Genomic DNA, 21,237 nt, shown 5'->3' with positions numbered 1-21,237 from the left:
TCGAATACAAAGTCAACATACAAAAAGTATTGCATAAATATCATTATTCTCTGTATTTTACTCATCTTATTCCTCCTTTTGAAACAAGAGGCCCAAGGGCCTTAACGATCACCTGAGTACAACAATTTAGAGGATCCATAAACTCATAAACGAAGCTTTGTTGCCCAATAGCAAGGAAAATAGTACGATTAAGATCACTAAGCAATTAGTTGAAGATTTTCAAAGAATTCACACATTTTCACTATATAATCAAAAAGAGCCCCCCCCCCCCCCCCCGAGAAACAACAGAACCCCTGGGACCACAAGTTTTAAAAAAAATTGTAAAAGCATCCTTGCTCATCATAACTATACACTTGTTTCTTTGCTTTATAACCAGGAGTAGAAAAAAATATTTTGAAAGAAATTATGAATTTTCACTATATAATCAATAGAGCCCCCCCCCCCCTTCACCAGAACCCCTGACCCAGGGGCCATGAAATTCACAATTTTGGAAGAGGCGGCCATGCTCATCATAACTATGTACTCAGTTAGTATATTTCATACCCAGGAGCAGAGAAGAAGATTTTCAAAGACTTAATGCATTTTCACTATATAATCAATAGAGCCCCCCCCTCCAATACCAGAACCCCAGACCCAGGGGCCATGAAATTCAAAATTTTGGAATAGGCAGCTATGCTCATCATAACTATGTACTTAGTTAGTTTATTTAATACCCAGGGGCAGAGAAGAAGATTTTCAAAGAAATAATGCATTTTCACTATATAATCAATAGAGCCCCGCCCTAACACCCAAACCCCTGACCCAGGGGCCATAAAAATCACAATTTTGGAAGAGGCAGCCATGCTCATCATAACTATGTACTCAGTTAGTATATTTCATACCCAGGAGCAGAGAAGAAGATTTTCAAAGATTTAATGCATTTTCACTATATAATCAATAGAGCCCCGCCCTAACACCCAAACCCCTGACCCAGGGGCCATGAAATTCACAATTTTGGAAGAGGCAGCCATTCTCATCATAACTATGTTCTCAGTTAGTATATTTCATACCCAGGAGCAGAGAAGAAGATTTTCAAAGACTTAATGCATTTTCACTATATAATCAATAGAGCCCCCCCCCCCCAACACCAGAACCCCAGACCCAGGGGCCATGAAATTCACAATTTTGGAAGAGGCAGTCTTGCTCAACATAACTATGTACTTAGTTAGTTTATTTAATACCCAGGAGCAGAGAAGATTTTCAAAGAAATAATGCACTTTCACTATATGATGTATATAGCCCCACCCTAGCACCACAACCCCTGACCCTGGGGCCATGAATTTCACAATTTTGGTAGAGGGCTCATTGCTTATTACAATCATGCCAACAGTTTGACTGCTTGATGTCCAGGAGTAAAGAAGAAGATTTTTAAAGATTGCATGAATTTTGGTGGTTTTAGCCCCACCCCTCAGGCCCCAGGGGGGCAGGGACCATGAAATTCACAATTTTTGTTCCCCTTTACCCATAGGTGCTATATGCCAAAATTGGTTGAAATTGGTTGAGTGGTTTCAGAGAAGAAGCTAAAAATGTTCAAATGTTAACGCACGACGCACGACGAACGACGAACGACGAACGCCGACGGACAAAAACGGATAGCAATAGGTCACCTGAGTGACTCAGGTGACCTAAAAAACAAATGATACCAAAATTTTGTTTTATAACATTTATGTTTTTCTGCCGATTTTTTTTAACAAACCACATTTATATGATAAATATAACAACAGTATATCAACATTCTCGTTTGAAGTCATCTTTTCACAAGTTTTATGGTCGATACAATGACCTTGTCAGCACATACAAGCTATCATTGAGTCAAATGCTTACTGACGTTTTTCATACTAATTGTTAGGCCATAATTTATTCACTGAATTGTCTACAGATTTTTCCGGGGTTTTTTTTCGATCATGACAAGGAGCACACGGCGGGTGTGACCGGTCGCCATGGGATGCTCATTCCTCCATGGCACCTGACCTCTAAATTTTGAGGCCCGTGTTTGCTCTGCTCCAAATTTTTATCGTTTCATTGCATTTTTGAGTTTAAATACTGTTCGTTATCTTCATATTTTATTTACTGATTTCACAGATTAAGTCAAACAAAAAATATAGTATCTATGACAAGCAACTCTTCACTTGTAAGCCAATTTTATAAAATCTAATAAATTTTCTTTATTCTGTATATTACTTTTGGAAATATGACTGCTTATCAATGTAATGGAAGATGAACAAGAACTAGCCTTCCCAATACGAAGGATATTCAATAAAAGTTATCAAACATAAAACAAAGGTCCAGGATAATGTCCCAGAAAGGTCAATAATGTTACCAACAATGAAAAACAAAATCAATTGGTATAATTTAGAAATTAGTTTCAAAATAAAGGATTATCTCCTTTATGCATAGCTTTGATCCTTGGACATATTTGACTCCATTCTTTGGCACTCCCTTTTCCAGCTCTTCATGTTTTTTTTTTTGATATTTCGGATTTCCAACGTTTTGGCATGAGCATCACTAAAGAGACATAATTTTCGAAATGCGCTTCTGGTGCATTAAAATTGGTACTGTATGATTTAAGTGCGGGATACTTTTCAGTGCATTGCATGATGATGCACAATTTTATTCAAAAAATCTTTCTCTAGATCTTAAGTAAGAACTATCAATTTAAATTAAAAATAATAAAGAAAATTAAATTCTGTCTACTTACTCTTGCTTTGAAACTTAGAATGCAGAGACCGACTTGTATTCTCAGGCCAACAGATGCCCCAGCCCCTAACTCTACAATAAGTTGATATATATTATGCAATGATATATAAAGTAAATCATGCTCATTGCAAAGTGCCGGGAATGAACAATTCTGGATTGTTTTAATAGTAATTTGTTATAAATTAATAATTCGTTTTTAAACTACAGCGAATGAAAAATCACTTCACTGTAAGATTGAATTCATTATAGCCGCTTCGCGGCTTTACTATATAACTTCACTAAACTAGCACATAAACATATACATGTAGTACATTTATTGATTGCGAGGGAGATAAAAAGATGTTTTAGCCAACATTGATGCAACAAAATGTATACTAAATGATGCCAAATTTTTTAAAAGCAACACAGTCTTTCACATTCGGTTCTATTTTGAGCCTGGTTAAAAATGACCCGAAGGGTCATATTTCAAAGTTTAAAATTGAGTTCAACGGTGTTGATTTCAGACCGTAGTCCGTTGAAAATTGAGCTGCATCGAGGAATTTCGATCAGCAAATCTGGTTTATCTTTTTTCCTCCGTCACAATCATGTAAATGATTCATATTTGACAAGTGCATTACCTGTGGCAAAATGTTTCGGAGTGTGCTATAAAATTGAACCCCGTGACCTTGACCCTATTTTCAAACATTTTATCAGTGTTGGAAACTTTTGAAGGAGCGAAGAAAGGGTACTCTTATTGACACTTGCATTACCTGTGACAAGCATTTCCAAATGTTCTATGTTTTTTAACCACATGACCTTGACGTTAACATTATTTTCTAAAATTTAAATTGCTGATAAATTTTGATTGAGAGTAGATATGACAGTTACATTTAATATATGCATACCTATTTCGAGGCCTTTACGATTATATAATCTGGTTTTTGACCTCGTGACCCTTACTTTCAGTTTAAGCTACAGTCTTTTTTTCAAATAAATTTTACATTTGAAGGAACTTTTGAATGAGAGAAGATAGGGCTGTCAGATTTCTACATTTACATTACCTATGTCAACACTTTCCAGGAAAGTTTATCATTTTTGACTTCATGGCCTCTACCTGGAAGTTTGACCTACTTGTAAAATAATTTAATTGATTACATTTTCAACAGTGAAATACTGTAATTTATTTACTGAATAAAAGTGATATTCTGACAGCGTGAAAGGATATCAAAATGGTATTCTCACAGTGTGAGAATATCAGTAGTGCGGCAAAACTTAAGATTTTCCTTCCCTTCATGAAGAATTTTTTTTTAAATCCCCGGCCTTCTATAAGATAGAGTTTATGTGTCATCCTGACAGAGACTAATAGTAATACTGCCAAAGTTTTTCCAAATATGTCGTTAAAAAATCCATGTTTACAACGTTTTTCAATCTCGCAATCGCTTAGCTATGACGTCTCAACCGCTCAACTATGACGTCACAGCCTATGACACTGTGTTACGAAAAGACAGAGAAAAGGGAAAATCTAAGAAAATGTAATAAACAGAATATTGACGATTGTATAATCTGGTTTTTGACCTCGTGACCCTTACTTTCAGTTTAAGCTACAGTCTTTTTTTCAAATAATTTTTTTCATTTGAAGGAACTTTTGAATGAGAGAAGATAGGGCTGTCAGATTTCTACATTTACATTACCTATGTCAACACTTTTCAGAAAAGTTTATCATTTTTGACTTCATGGCCCCTACCTGGAAGTTTGACCTACTTATAAAATAATTTAATTTATTACATTTTCAACAGTGAAATACTGTAATTTATTTACTGAATAAAAGTGGTATTCTGACAGTGTGAAAGGATATCAAAATGGTATTCTCACAGTGTGAGAATATCAGTAGTGCGGCAAAACTTATTATTTTCTTTTTTACAAATAAATTTTACATTTGAAGGAACTTTTTAATAAGAGAAGATAGGGCTGTCAGATTTCTACATTTACATTACATGTACCTATGTCAACACTTTCCAGAAAAGTTTATCATTTTTGACTTCATGGCCCCTACCTGGAAGTTTGACCTACTTATAAAATAATTTAATTTATTACATTTTCAACATTGAAATACTGTAATTTATTTACTGAATAAAAGTGGTATTCTGACAGTGTGAAAGGATATCAAAATGGTATTCTCACAGTGTGAGAATATCAGTAGTGCGGCAAAACTTATTATTTTCTTTTTTACAAATAAATTTTACATTTGAAGGAACTTTTTAATGAGAGAAGATAGGGCTGTCAGATTTCTACATTTACATTACATGTACCTATGTCAACACTTTCAAGAAAAGTTTATCATTTTTGACTTCATGACCCCTACCTGGAAGTTTGACCTACTTATAAAATAATTTAATTTATTACATTTTCAACAGTGAAATACCGTAATTTATTTACTGAGTAAAAGTGATATTCTGACAGCGTGAAAGGATATCAAAATGGTATTCTCACATTGTGAGAACATCAGTAGTGCGGCAAAACTTAAGATTTTCCTTCCCTTCATGAAGAATTTTTTTTTAAATCCCCGGCCTGTTGTAAGATAGAATTTATGTGTCATCCTGACAGAGACTAATAGTAATACTGCCAAAGTTTTTCCAAATATGTCGTTAAAAAATCCATGTTTACAACGTTTTTCAATCTCGCAATCGCTTAGCTATGACGTCTCAACCGCTCAACTATGACGTCACAGCCTATGACACTGTGTTACGAAAAGACAGAGACAAAGGAAAAATCTAAGACAAGAGGCCCAAGGGCCTTAACGGTCACCTGAGTATAATACAACAATTTAGAGGATCCATAGAGTATAAAATGAACTGAAAGGTGAAGCTTTGTTGCCCAAAAGCAAGAAAAATAGAGTGATCAGGATCAAAAAAATAATTAGTCTAGCATTCATTCACAGTTCATAAATTAGGTTCTAATCTGTTCCTCATTTAACACTTTCACCATACAGTAAATTAACAAAATATCACTGCTTCTGTACCATCTTAATTCCTTGTTGAAATCTCTTACACTGGCCTCTCTTGATCTTTGATGAACATTTAATAAGACAAGTTATTTTTGTCTCATTTTTATTTATCTATTGCTTACAAGTCTACCTGATCATTAAAACTATGAAAGTACTTTTTGTATTATACAATAAAAATTCTTGCATAATTCTCTTATTCTATTAACCTTTCAAGTACATTATTTACAGTGATTAATTATCAAAAGTAAATGGCAAAGGGGAATAACTCCTCTTAGTAGATTACAAATTAATAGTGCCCTAGCTAGGACCAGAACACTTGACTAAATGGTCCAGCTGTTCAAATATCTGGTAAAAATAACCTTCCTTATTAAAACTTTTACTCTTTTTGCCTCTGATATGCCCAGGTGCAGAGAAGATTTTTAAAGAAATAATGCATTTTTACTACAGATTCACTATATTATCAATAGAACCCCCCCCCCTCCATCGAGAAACATCAGAGCCTCTCACCCTGGGACCAGAAGTTTGCACATCATAAGTAATCACTTTGTTTATCTGCTTAACACTGAGGAGCAGACAGGATTATTTAATAGAAATAATGCATTTTCACTATATTATCAAGAGCCCCACCCTTGCACCAGCACATCTGACCCTGGGGTCATGCAATTCACTACTCTGGAAGAAGCACTCTTGCTCATCATAACTATACACTAGCTTCTTTGCTTTTTAACCAGAAGCAGAAAAGAATGTTTTCAGAAAAAAATTGCTTTTTCACTATATAATCAATAGAACCCCCCCCCCTTTTCACCAGAACCCTTGACCCTGGGGCCATGAAATTCACAACTTTGGAAGAGGCATCCTTGCATATCATAACAATGTACTTAGTTTGTTTAAATAATACCCAGGGGCAGAGAAGAAGAGTTTTAAAGAAATAATTCACCTTCACTATAGGATCTATATGGCCCCACCCTAGCACCAGAACCCCTGTCCCTGGGGCCATGAATTTCACAATTTTGGAAGAGGCATCCTTGCTTATCATAACAATGTACTTAATTTGTTTAAATAATACCAAGGAGCAGAGAAGAAGATTTTTAAAGCATTAATGCATTTTCACTATATAATAAATAAAGCCCCACCCTAACACCAGAACCCCTGATCCAGGGGCCATGAAATTCACAATTTTGGAAGAGGCATCCTTGCTTATCATAACTATGTATTTAATTTGTTTCAATAATACCCAGGAGTAGAGAAGAAGATTTTCAAAGAAATAATGCACTTTCACTATATGATCTATATAGCCCCGCCCTAGCACAAGAACCCCTGACCCTGGGGCCATGAATTTCACAATTTTGGTAGAGTCACTCTTGCTTATCATAACTATGTATTCAATTTGTTTCAATAATACCCAGGAGCTGAGAAGAAGATTTTCAAAGAAATAATGCACTTTCACTATATGATCTATATAGCCCCGCCCTAGCACCAGAACCCCTGACCCTGGGGCCATGAATTTCACAATTTTGGTAGAGTCACTCTTGCTTATCATAACTATGTATTCAATTTGTTTCAATAATACCCAGGAGCTGAGAAGAAGATTTTCAAAGAAATAATGCACTTTCACTATATGATCTATATAGCCCCGCCCTAGCACCAGAACCCCTGACCCTGGGGCCATGAATTTCACAATTTTGGTAGAGTCACTCTTGCTTATCATAACTATGTATTCAATTTGTTTCAATAATACCCAGGAGTAGAGAAGAAGATTTTCAAAGAAATAATGCACTTTCACTATATGATCTATATAGCCCCGCCCTAGCACCAGAACCCCTGACCCCGGGGCCATGAATTTCACAATTTAGGTAGAGAACTCAATGCTTATTACAATCATGTCAACAGTTTGACTGCTTGATGTCCAGGAGTAAAGAAGAAGATTTTTAAAGATTGCATTAATTTTGGTGGTTTTAGCCCCACCCCTCAGGCCCCAGGGGGGCAGGGACCATGAAATTCACAATTTTTGTCCCCCTTCACCCACAGATGTTATGTGCCAAAATTGGTTGAAATTGGTTGAGCGTTTTCAGAGAAGAAGCTGAAAATGTTTAAATGTTAACGCACGACGCACGACGGACGACGGACGACGCACGACGACGGACAAAAACGGATAGCAATAGGTCACCTGAGTGACTCAGGTGACCTAAAAATGTAATAAACAGAATATTGACGATTGTATAATCTGGTTTTTGACCTTGTGACCCTTACTTTCAGTTTAAGCTTCAGTCTTTTTTTTCAAATAATAAATTTTACATTTGAAGGAACTTTTGAATGAGAGAAGATAGGGCTGTCAGATTTTCACATTTGCAGTACTTTTACACACTTTTCAGAAAAGTTTATCATTTTTGACTTCATGACCCCTACCTAGAAGTTTGACCTACTTATAAAATAATTTAATCTTGACCATTACCTTTATGTTCCATAAGAGACAGGGCTTTCATGTTTTTTTTTTCACATGTGCATTACTTGTCAAAAGACATTTCGGATGTATTATGATATTTGACTTCATGACTTTGATCTTGAAGTTTGAAATAGTTTTGAGAAGCTACGATCTTTGCCATAGCTGTCATAAATTCAATAATTTATGTCTTTTTTGTACGAAAAAAAGACACAGAAACTAGACAGTAACAATATGCCATGGTATTCCATCCTCTAAGACACCGAAAGTGGGGGACCACAATTTTTTTCATTATCATTGTTATTTGTAAAAGAAAAATATGCCATTGATCTTTGTAAGTTTTTTTTAATGATTAAATTAAGAAAATTTATCATAGTAGAACTCACCAAAATATAATGGAACAGGACCAACCATGAAGGGGCCCACATCCTCATCGACGAACACGAAATCTTTCGTAGGAAATGGGATCTCTGCCTCTGCGCAGAAGTCTACCTTCTCTTGAAACTCTTTTCCCATTATTTTTAGGAGTGTCCTCGGATCGTTGATTAACTGTGTAAATTACAAAAGGAAATCAGTAATAATAAATAGTTACGCTGATTATCAACGCTTAGGGTTCTAATCCCCTCTGTTTACTTATGTAAAATACTGCTACCGTTATGATTTTCCAGTCGAAATATTTCTTATAAGTAAAATGGAAACAATTTTACCATAGCTTGAGGCAAAATTGAAAAAAAGACATTTCAGCTTAACAAATTTATAGAGGAATAAGAGGCATTTATGCCATTAAGAGTTACCTTTCTTTATCAGAGGGTCAATGAACCATAATTCATTAGAGAAAAGGTTAAGAAAACCGGATGTGAGATCACGTACATTCTTTTAACTGAATCAGAAAATACAACCATGTTCTCTCCTGATAAAGTAATTAAAAAAATCAAGAGACGACATTTGAGTAATCGTTTAAAAAAAACTTCTTCTGCAGTAGCACAGGGCTTGTTCATAGCATCTGTGTTGGATACACAAGTGTCAATATTACCCTTTTAAAATACTTCAAAATAATTTTCATTATCTCAGGGTCACCTGCGTTGCGCAGTGGTTATAATTACAGAGTAAGGAGTTGCTCCTTACATAACGGGTTCGAATCCACATCAGAACCTGGAGACCGGTTCTTCGGATGAGACCATATAAACCGAGGTCAGGTTTCCCAGTAGGTGTTTGCATGAAATAGATCTATCAATGCTCAAAGACCGTAAGTGCCAAGTACAGGTCTAAATTTGAGCAAAATATTCATGAAGGTACGTAAAGCAAAGAAAATTTTATCGGGTCATACCTCGTCCATCATTGCTTCCCTAATGGTGTCAAGGATTTTGAGAATTTCTTTATCAAGTAGATGGTTTTCAGAGAGTTCTGCTATGAAATCTTGAACGGTTATGCTATCCATAGTAGGCAAAACAGGGATATTTCCATCGTCTGTCGTATGTCATGAATAAAAAAAATTCAATGAGTATAAGTCCAATTTTTCAAACCTTGTCATAAACTCACAAGGTTATCTTTTATTTTAGAATATTTAGTCGATACTATTATCTTATTTTTTTAATTTAAAAATCCTTTAATTTGGCATTAGTTGTAATAAGACTATGTGCTTATACTCCTCATTTCTATCTTTCATTAAATTCTCAGGATACTGTTAAAGAAACTGGCAAGGAAATTTCAAGTTATAAAACATAAATGACCTGATGAGCATGTCGAATCAACTTCGTAGTTCAACAACACTGGTACCGTATGCAAGCAAGAAATGAAATCAGATACACAGAGTTCTGCAGAAAGGGAGATAACTGCTGTTGACCAGTCAAATGTTATAGAAACAACTAAGTTGGCAGACATTAACCTAGACACGCTTACTACAGGAACCCTTTCTTCTATTTCAACACCTGAAAAGAAAATACATATGACCCTTTGTATTTAAAATACATGTATTTCAAACACCAGTATGCGAAAAAAAAGGAATATGCCAAAATGTGTTTCTTTATTGTGAATGAATTTTCAACCTCGATTACACTCAAATATCTCAAACTTCTATTTGAGAACTCGAATTGTATTGAGTTTTGACTATACTTGATAATTAATGGGTTTTTTTTTAATCTTTTTACAGATATGCTTCATCTAGGATGATTGAACGCTGGATTGAACCAATATGCTTTTACCAGTAGTGGTAATGTACGTGTGTCATTTAATTTTTTGAATGGACAATTATTTTATTATGTAAAAAAAATAACTTATTTTTCCTTTTATTTTCTTGTCCGATAGATAATTATGTATCTATATACGTTATAAGAAACTGTCCTGTAATTCTAAATATCATATTAATCTCAAACCTATTAAACATCAGTTGCAAGACCTTCATATTAATAATAAAAACTGTAATTGTTTCATTTTTTTTTAAATTTAATCTTGTTGTTGAATAGTACATTATCCAACTGTTTTCTTTTAATCTTTCAATTGATAAAAGATAGGAAAATCAGGACATGTTAACACTATGTTGTTTTAAGTTTTTGTTGTTTTATTATTTTTCCAAAGAAACAACCATGTGTTCTTGTATATCGATAGTAAATAATTTGATATTTTATCGTATCATATTTACATTTCAACTTTTTTTCTCTGTGATAACTCTTTGATAATTTTAAAGTGTGTTGATTTCATGATTATTTCAACTGAATGTTATTTTCAGGAAGTGAAAGATTAAGTGCCTGATACAGATGTCAATTTCCCGCAACTGTCAGTGCATGTTCCTAACGTCAGTGTGCGGGGACTACGGAAATTAACATGGAATTCCTCGTGTTTTTTCATATCCATTACACAGAATCTTTTAATTATATTTATATTTTTATTTCAAATATGAATGAAAGTATACGTTTCTTGGGTATAAAAGGGGCCTTAAGACCAATTGGAAACGTGGGATAATTTATGCATAACTGGCTTTGTCCGTTTTACAAATTATCCCACGTTTACAACTGTCGTTAATGCCTTGGTATATCCAACAAACTAGTTATTGATTCCTTAAATATTTTTCTTTATATACATTATTGGTATTTTTCTTGCAGAATGATAGACAAGATTCTATTTTCTAGCATTTTTACATGATTTAATGTAGATACGTATAGAAACTAAAATTAAATACTCACCTTCTTGAAAATTTATTACCACTGAAGTTGACTGTGCTGTGACGTTTACTTGTTTCAAACATCCATCCATTTTGATATCGGCAGTTACCATTATTCTGTGATTGGCATGGGAAAGTAAAACAGCACAGGAAATTTCATTGCAGGTACGATGCACAAAACAAACATTTCCAGGGCCTTTTGGAAGTCTGTTGAGAAACATCGGGCAATCTAAAGAAAAGGATATACGTGTATTTATTCATACTCGTATAATAAAAAGTAAGCAACTGAATGATATGACTTTGCAAAATTATTTATAAAGCTTTACTACTTTTCTGTTGTTTATGTTTAATCTTAAAAAAGTATTGCTATGAACAAACCTTTTTCAGTCCTAGTGAGAATTCTTGATACCATGTTTGATTTTGATCCAGATGCTGTACTGAACGATGCTGATAGTAAACCCCGGAGGTTTGATATTGACATCCCCTCAAGATTTTGAGCAGAAATGGACGATCGCAGCTGCGTTAGTTTCTCATATAGAATTTTCATTTCAGTTGCAACTTTATCCCCTAGTAATTCTTTAATTCTTCCAAGTGTATATGAATTAACATTCACCAGATCAAGAAGATTAGGCCCAGTCCTGAAATAAGGTCAGAATACAAATCAAAAATTATAGAAAATCGAATACGTTAGATATTTTGAAAATATTTCATTCCTTATATCGAAATTAGCAAAGTTAATTTGTTTTCCTGCCAGCACATCTTCCTTATATCTTTTTACATAGTTTACAGAGTCTGGATTTCACGATAAAACAAAATATATGACCTGTTATTTGAAAAATCGAAAAGCTGTTTCGCAATGTCCTTGAAGTTTGAAACGAGACCCTTGAATCCTTCCTTGAACTTGTTCCACGCACCAACAGCAACTGGATCATCCGGAGAAGCCACTTCGAACTCTGGAGGGCGATAATTAGGTTCTTCAGGAGGAAATTCGTTCCCAAGATCTTCAGCTCCTTCGAAGCGTGCTCTAGAAATTTTATCTTTCAATTTCTCGAGTGTTTCTCCAACGGCATCAGCAGAAACAACACTTAGATAATTAATGTAAGTGTAATCTTTGCATTCCCAGATCCATTCTGGATTGGGAAGCAGATGATCCAGAAACGGAGACGGGTCTATGTATTCGTACTCAGAATCTGACATTCTTATCAGATTCTTTTTCCGCACAGATACATGAATGGAATTATAATCGCAAGGTGATTGGTCGGCTTTTCCAATAATGTCTTTACCCGCTGAGAGAAATTGACCGTTTAATGGGATTGATGGATTGGGAATAATATTTTCTATTATTATTTCAAATTCGATGAAATCTTCATCTGTAGGCAAGATCAGTACTCTGTTATTTTCTCTAAAAACTTCGCCATTCACTGGACATCGAATCTGAACAAATTAAAAAAGTTTACTTTGTTCTTAAAGAGCCGAAAGGTAGACGATCTGTATGATTCTGTATATCTTTATTTGAAAACGAATATTTCATAATCAGAACGCACATACGTTTTTCTTTTTAAATGTTTGTGTTTTATTATGAAAACGCATGAGATATTAATTTAATATCCTACTGTCAAATCATTTTCAAAGTTACAGAAACCGTTCATAAACATAAGTCAAATAATCTTACGTCAGCGTTGTATCCAATTCGGACATCAACGCCTAGTGTTTGATATCTCCCATTCGTATTTGTGGGCCAAACACCTACTCCACAAGTAGAGTCCTCAACTCTTCGCCGCTTCGGAAATGTTATGTGGAATTTGGAGCCAAAAATCTTTTGTATAATATTCTTTGTTTTAATGAATCTACAATAATTTGTGCAATTATTCATCTTTCTTCGTGAGAAAAGTTACATCAATAAATAATTCGTACGTTGCTCTTTTCCAAATAAAAGAGTAAAGTAACAAATACAATGTCTTACATATCTCTAACCGAAGTATATCCAGACTTGATTTCTTTGACTGCATTCAAAACAGAGTGGAACGCATTGAAAAACGGAGAAACTAAGTCACCCAATGTGTTTTTAAACTGAGTTGTTATGTTCCCAAATGACTCCTTTATAGCTTCTATAAAAATATTGGTTTGCTCTCTCTGCAAAACAGTTAATAATTTTTAATGATTTTATAATTTGACTTCAGATAACAGAATACGATGAATAATTAACATCGTAATTAGAGAAATCTTTCCATTTATTATAACAAGATTTAGACAAATGAGAAATGTATTGAGTAAATATCCAATACTAAAGGGGCAATGTAAATCAATCGGTTTGGTTTTTATCAGTTTACCGTCATTGAAATGCCATCAGTAAGTGCAGTGGAAAGTTCATCCTCCAACTCTTCGGTGGACTGACTTTCTCTTTTATCAGAGAGAAGCACAAGTAGGTCTTTGACGTCTCCTAAAATCTCCTTAAAATCCTCCCAGTAGTCCACCCAAAATGGCGTACCACCTATTGTTAGAAACGTCGTTAAATTAATAAAAAAAAAAAAAGGACATGATATTTTTTTAATGTAAATAAAATTCATGAAAGATTTAAATTTTTAAATGTATTCATATCCAGGTTACCCTCATATTTTGTTTTTAATCAATGAAAGAATATTTTGTAACACTATTTTTTCAAAAGGTTCCAATTAAGATAAAGCTGATAAAAAGACATGCACTTCGATTTAATATATACGATAACATTTTTTCAACAGAAATGCTGAGGAATTCCTAAAAGAAAAACAATTGTTTCCGTCTTTTCATTTACCAAGTGCATTTTTTTTTCACTCTATACAGATAAACAAGTAGTACCTTTCAGAAACGACAAACTCTCTACAACTTTATTTTTCACATCTAGAAACATTCCAATTGCAAGCTTGATACTACAAAAGAAAACTGAATCTAGAAAAAAATACCAAAATAAATGTTAAAGTGTAAATTGTAATTTATTTTCAAAAATGTACATGTCGACGAGACTATGTAAATAAAATTGTTAAGTTCATAAAAATGTAATATAAAATGTTCATAAAAATGTAAAAATGTAAACTGAACTAACTCTAGTACAGATTTTCCAAAGACCGTTGCAGACTGAACCGGATTTGACAAAAAATTTTTCACTGCTGAGATTATTGTTGCAACTGAGTCAAACAACTTCTTGGCAACATAGGGCAAGGTCACTGTGCTGGCATCAGCTATAGTCTAGAATGACGGAGGAGGACATGTAATACACAATAACATTGATAAAATTGTTCAACAAATAATTTTGAAAAAAGAGAACGCATTAATATAGTCTATATTTAAGACTATATTTTGTAAATATGGTAAAATGAAGTGTATAATCATTTGATTAATCATCAAAGGACATATCCATGAAACAAAGTTCCTTACACTATAAAACTCTGTTAGGTCCTCCTTAACGTCTTCTACAAAATATCTGGCTTTAATAATTATCTTCTTTATTTGGTCAATCCAAGGAACCCCTCCATACTCAATGACCTTCATGACTGCTTTGATGACATTTTGAATGATGCCTTCTAAAATAAGTGGAAAGTTTTTCACCAGCTCAATAATCTTGTTGACAATGTATTCAACGCCATTGTCAAATAACTGAATAATGTCTTTGAAAGCCTTAACAGCGTTTTTGATTGGAACGACAACTTTTTTCACGATTCTGTCGAATATTGTTGCTAAGTCCTGTATGCCATTGACTCCAAAGTCCTGCAAAAAAATTGAGGAAATTAATAATTTTCTACGTGTATTTTATTGTTTTCTTGTACCCTGTTTTGTTTTAGGGATATTAAGGCACAAAGATCTTACACATTAAGGTTAGAAGACAGGTTTGAGATCCTGTTACATATGTATATGTGCGAGTCATATTTGCCAACCTTTCAATAAACTTTTCACTAAGTCTTATTGATTTCATAGTTTGCAATGCAGAAAATAACAACTCTGTGTTGATAAAGGGGGAATTTATAAACGAACGAGTAATTTAACAAACAAATATAAAAAGGTTGTCGAATTAAGGACTAATGACCCACTGCTCTTAATTTTACAATTTCTTTTTAAACTTCCAAACATTAAATTTCATCTAGATCTATAGCATTAGATTCAAATGGAAAATAATATGAAGTATGGAGAGTTGGTTATTTTTTCATGATATGAAGAAATTTTTGCACAGAGATTTGGGAGGAGAAAAATTTATTATCACAACACAAAATTAAAAATAGGAGATATGTAAGAAAATAATATTTAGTGTCATACCTATTAAATTCATATTAGAAAACATAATGCTCTGGATGTAAATATCAAATGTTATAAAAAAAAAAATCTGAAAAAAATATAGGCAAAATGAAATAGAAGTCAATGTTTCCGTTCTTTGTTGGGTTTGAATGTATTGAATATTCAAATGTCTCCATTACTAAACGCTTGTAAGATAAACTATGGGTAATATTAGGATTTTTTCTTTGGAAAGTTATCTCTTTTATCAGAGGGCTGGTCCCCCTAAAACTATTTAATTTATATCATCTTCTACGATAAAAATATTCCTTTAGAAAAAAAGGGAAAAAAAACATAAAAAATTCTTTAATGTATAATATTACAAATTATCCTTATACTGATTGAAGGGAGACTGGTATTGTACAGCATGAGTTACATATGTATTTCGTATCTTAAGTCTCTCAATAAAGCCCAATTTTTCCGAATCTTTTTCAATGGAAATGTTAATTAGAAATAGTAAAGTATACCTTTAGGATGTTTATATCATATCCCGCATGCCCCCTGTAGCAGGCGTGAGCGCGGAAGAGATTCTGTTCTATTCCAAGCCAACCAATCATAACTTTTGCATATGCATCGTCATAGACATTCAACATGGCGTGTCCACTGAGTGGTTCTGAAGTTTATCATAAGAAACGAGAATGAATGAAAGCTTAATACATAACATAATTTATCTAACTTTTATATACATAAGAATCGTGTCAGATAAACGCAGACGTCTGAAAAATGAATATAATATGTAATATGTTTTCAGGCTCTGATTGATTATTTCACATAGATTTATTCATTGTTGAAGTAAACATTTTAAACACAATAGTATCTTATTTACAAATGGTATTCTTTCCTAGCGTACGCTTTGTGAAAAGGTCGTTTATGTTACACTTCACGTACTTATTTCTATTTCAAGTTCATTTGTCAAAATAAGTCCAATGCCTGCTCCAAGGGCACTATTTCCCATCTGTTTATTCCATTGTATACCAGGAAGTCTCATTGCAAAAAAGAAGCCGTCTTTGAATTTTACGTCAAGAATACCTCTCTTAACTCGCATCAAGGTTTGATACGTGTAGTGTCGACTAAAAAGAAGTTATGGATATTAGATTAATTTTAATGAAAAGATTATAGTATAAAAACACTTTATTGAAAATTGTTATGCAATCTTTTAAATTTTATAGATTTTTTTCCCTCGCGTTTCTTAAAAGTTGCACGTAGCAGGCAATCTATATGCATTAAAAGATCTATATTAAGCAAATGCCATTTACGTTATAGATATCAAATAAGGGCAATCCCTTATATGAATTCTTCTCATCAAAACTTTTTGAATTATATTAAAACTTTTATACTATGCATGTACCTTAAAATTATGTCTCGATGCTGTGGAATACTTCTTTTCGATAAAGGATGATTTTCAAAATATTCAATGGCTTGTTGTCGAACTAAGGAGTGTTCATCGTTGACGGCCAAGTCAAGTAAAGCAGCAGAGCTCTATGAAAATAAATTGAAAAATAGAATAATAGTCATCTGATATGCCTTTGAACACTTGCATCTCTAAATTTTCTTATCCCTGAAATTCGACAAAATATAATACCTCTGTGCAGTTAAAGTGCCTCATTCCTATGATAGCAGCTCTTCTCCAGCTGTTGTCCCCCTCCCCGGGCCTCATGTACGTCAGGAGGTGGTCCCTGGCGTTTCCGGAGTTTCCCAAGGCATGGATTAACACCATTTTGGAGTAAGTGTAATTATGGAGTTCACCATCAAATCTGTCCACTGATCGGCGTGGTATTTTTTTACTGCACATTTCTTTATAATTTGCTGAAAATACGTAATCTCAAAACAAATGAACAAGGGCAAAATAAAATGCCATGGGGCACATCGCTCATCTGAAAAATCTTAGCCCTGTTGGTTTTTTTCAGATTTTAAAAAGAATTAAATTGAACTTAGATGATAAACTTTGTAAAGATCTTGCAATATTGGAATTAATAGATGACAATGCTGCAAGTATAGTTGCTAAAATCACGTGACTGCCACATCACATGACAAGTCTAAATAAAAATCTAATCGTCCACAATATTTAGTATTTAACAATATTAGTAAAGAACTAAAAAGAATCGCAAATCCTTGCATAGAATGTATTACCTTAAAAATCGCCGATATTTCCATTTCGCACTTAACTGTAATGCGCAGGGTCAATAATAAGAGCATAAGTTCGGATTGTTGTCAAATAGTGATTGTTGATCTCAATAAGATTTCTAAAGTTTTTTTCCCGATATATTCCAATATAAATATTATCCTATATTGTATCCCCATTTGAGAATGCATGCATATCAGTTTCACTATACTCATGGCACTAGTATATACATCTTCCCATATGTTCCCATATTATACTATTCTGAACCCGTCCCACTCTATCCTCGGGGGTATGGTTTCAACAATTTAGAATCTAAACTGTATTAAGAAGCTAGCATATGTGTTTAATCTTCCATGACCCAGTGGTTCTTTAGAAGAATTTTGAAGTTTACCCACTCTATATTTCACTGTAAAAGTTGGATTTCTTATGTTGGCCCCATCCTAGCCATATTTAGAGCAAAATAAAATCTTCGAGAGGCCTGCACATAAATTTCATAACTTCTGGCTTAATGGCTCTTCAGAGAATTTTTTTTTAAATTATCTTTATTCATATTTTTTGCCTCTTCTTGTTTATCTCCCCTTTGAAGGAGGGGGTTGCCCTTTTTAATGAACAATTTTGATTCCCAAAAATGCTTTTTGCCATCTTTGGTTAAAATTAGCCCAGTTTTTCTCGAGAAGTCGAAAATATGCAGAGTTTACAGAGGGACGAAAAGACCGACAATTGCAAACGGACGAACAGACGCCGGACGACACTTGAGCTTTTAGCGCAATTAGCTAAGAAGACAACATTCACAGCAAATTAATTCAGTGAACAAAACTTATTATAGTATTAAGCATTCTTTATGCTTGGTTTTTAATATACATGTATTGTGTTATTTTTTTTTCATGTTTACAAATGTTTGAACAAAATTAACTAAAATGCAGCTAGCCTGGGTTTGAAGACAAAGCATATTTTTCTGTATTCCTTTGCAATGCAAGCAAGAAAATTTAAAAATACATAATATTTCCTTACTTTGATTGTGTGGGGATAACCACTTCTGAAGGGAATCGAGAAGATGGTCTGTCTTTTCATTATGCTTAGAATTGTTTCGAAATATTCTTATCAATGTCCCAAGTGCCAAACAGGCATGTTTGTGGGTTTTGGTCATGGCAATTAATCCTTCAAAGATCATAAATATCAACTCAGATAACATTAACTATAATCCAAACACGTTGTACAATGAACGTAATCTTGCATAACATACATATGTAAAATTTAAGGGCATCTATCTGAATCTTAGAATATGAAAAAATTATTGATATTAGAGAATTCAGTCATATTTTCAAAAAAAATATATCGTAAGATTTTTTCCAAATTTCAACGAGGATCAAGATGTTCGAGATAATGTTTTGAAGTCACGTGACTTAATGTATGCTAGGTATCCATGCTTTCAAAAAAAAATTACATAAATTACAATAAAGTAATGAAAGTTAAAGGATTCATTGGTTTTCCTGAAAGAAACATTCATAAAATAGATAAAATGCATTTATATTAAAGAGCAATTTCAAGCTTTAAATTGAAAAATAACACGAAATTATCAAATGGATACAACCTACAATTTTAGTAGTCAAAATAAAAAAAAACAAATTATTATACATCTTTGTTACCTACATAAATTTTAATCTTTTTTTTTGGGATGGATGATAGAGAAACATGTTCGATCACAGTAAATATGGACATAAATTCCAATCCCATTATTGTATTTAGTTTTAACTAGATGTAATTTACAATAAATTAATTGTCAATAATGATCAGAAGACTTGAATTTATGAAAATACGATGCTACCATAGGATCGATCTCAAATTTACTTTTATTTCCAGGATAGATGACGTTGAAAATAAATTCGATATGTACCTATATTTGTATGATCTTGACCGAGGCATATCTCTTCCACAGCTTCTAATAAAGCCTGCAGATATATATATATATATATATATATATATATATATATATATATATATATATATATATATATATATATATATATATATATATATATATATATATATATATAACTATATATATAACTCTATATATATATATATATATATATATATATATATATATATATATATATATAATATTACAAAAATATTATATTATATTATATTATTTATAAAGAATCATGTTTTAAAATACATGGAGCCATGTATCCATAATATGCTCTATTAAAATATGTGAAGTACAAAGACGTTTTAAGAAGCTTGCAAAATAAATTACCATTGTGGGTTTTTTCATATCCGCTATATGGAAAAATATTCGAAAAATGACAGTTTCATTGACATCTTTCTTTTCTAAGAAGTGTTTGATAATCAGATTTTGTGTAATATTGTGTCCTTCTTTGAATAGAAGATCTATGAATAGATTTTGTCTACTGGAGCAGCTTGTGTCATTTAATTTGCATTCCCTAGCAAACTCGCGTGTTGCTAATTTTGCATAATCCTCCTCCGGAAGACGATTAATAATCTGCACAAGGTCTGCAAAACAATCCGATCTGTTTCTGTTGACTAAAACAATAAAAAAAAAATGTATTGTTTAAAGAGTGACATGAAAAAGTAAAGTGATCAAATCTTTTAGGACATATTGCTTATTCACCTTCCTCTTTGTAGGACTGAATGCATGCTACATTTGATTCAATATTGTTGTCAACTTCTGATAAAGCAGTCGTTTTTCGTTTGTCCTGTAATCAAACCATAAAAATGATTTCTTTAAGATACATTCCTCAAACAAATTTTCTTATCTTCACCACAGAAGAGTTACATTGCTATTTTTTTCAGTATTTTTTTTCAACCTAAATCTAATAAGAAAATTTAAATTGTGTAAAATGTAAAAAGAGACCTTTAAAGGGTTCCCAGAAACTTTTCAGTACGAAAACTTTTTAAAAAACTTTTCAAATATTATATTGAACTGTTAAGTTACTTAATTTTTCCCACTTTTCGCCAAATCATGTGCTTTTGGTCAAACATAAAATTGTTTTACTAAAAGATATCACCTCTTTAGTAAGAAAGGTATCTATTTAAACAAAGTTGGAATTCAACAATGTATCTTACCTTTTGCACAACAATGCTGCCTTTAACTTTCAAGTACTTGTCTAATGGCGATAATGCATCAACTTTATCAAGTTTTCTGTAATTCAATTTGGAAAAAAATCCATTATTATCGCAATAAATTAAGAGTGTTTTCATTTTGAGAGCAAGATCATATAGATTATATATTTACATTTCTAATTACATGCTATCTTTGTGTTATCTCTTTGAAAGTTAAGTGTGTTGATTTCTCGATAATTATACAGTACCAACCAGACCCAACCTGACACAAAGCAGTCCCAGAGCAGTCCCGGGGACTGCTTTCTGGGACTGCTAAAGCAGTCCCAGAGCGGTCCCAGAGCAGCCCCAGAGCGGTCCCAGAGCAGTCCCAGCGGTCCCAGAAAGCAGTCCCAGCAGTCCCAGAAAGCAGTCCC

General features: G+C 33.1%; 1 protein-coding gene across 1 annotated transcript in view; it reads right to left on the bottom strand.

The window, feature by feature from the left end:
• The window catches only part of LOC133178169 (uncharacterized), a 51,151-nt gene that overhangs the window by 15,997 nt on the left and 13,917 nt on the right, over positions 1–21,237 (bottom strand). The window contains exons 10-31 of the mRNA XM_061312917.1: positions 20,828–20,903; positions 20,373–20,457; positions 19,998–20,284; positions 19,632–19,686; positions 18,749–18,895; positions 17,198–17,421; positions 16,964–17,094; positions 16,504–16,685; positions 16,083–16,228; positions 14,728–15,057; positions 14,396–14,538; positions 14,152–14,222; positions 13,647–13,807; positions 13,280–13,449; positions 12,989–13,163; positions 12,140–12,750; positions 11,695–11,954; positions 11,339–11,545; positions 9,890–10,087; positions 9,487–9,626; positions 8,546–8,708; positions 2,734–2,808 (exon numbers count right to left, since the gene is read on the bottom strand). Of these exons, the coding sequence (XP_061168901.1) occupies positions 2,734–2,808; positions 8,546–8,708; positions 9,487–9,626; positions 9,890–10,087; positions 11,339–11,545; positions 11,695–11,954; positions 12,140–12,750; positions 12,989–13,163; positions 13,280–13,449; positions 13,647–13,807; positions 14,152–14,222; positions 14,396–14,538; positions 14,728–15,057; positions 16,083–16,228; positions 16,504–16,685; positions 16,964–17,094; positions 17,198–17,421; positions 18,749–18,895; positions 19,632–19,686; positions 19,998–20,284; positions 20,373–20,457; positions 20,828–20,903 (4,037 nt within the window). The remainder of the gene's footprint in view (positions 1–2,733; positions 2,809–8,545; positions 8,709–9,486; positions 9,627–9,889; positions 10,088–11,338; positions 11,546–11,694; positions 11,955–12,139; positions 12,751–12,988; positions 13,164–13,279; positions 13,450–13,646; positions 13,808–14,151; positions 14,223–14,395; positions 14,539–14,727; positions 15,058–16,082; positions 16,229–16,503; positions 16,686–16,963; positions 17,095–17,197; positions 17,422–18,748; positions 18,896–19,631; positions 19,687–19,997; positions 20,285–20,372; positions 20,458–20,827; positions 20,904–21,237) is intronic.

The sequence above is a fragment of the Saccostrea echinata genome, unplaced genomic scaffold (assembly GCF_033153115.1).
Source record: "Saccostrea echinata isolate AGI-Se365-2 ecotype Australia unplaced genomic scaffold, CSIRO_AGI_Sech_v1 ptg000002l, whole genome shotgun sequence".
NCBI lineage: Eukaryota > Metazoa > Mollusca > Bivalvia > Ostreida > Ostreidae > Saccostrea > Saccostrea echinata.
Note: the sequence above shows the minus strand (reverse complement) of the source record. Positions and strands in the feature narration are given on the sequence as shown.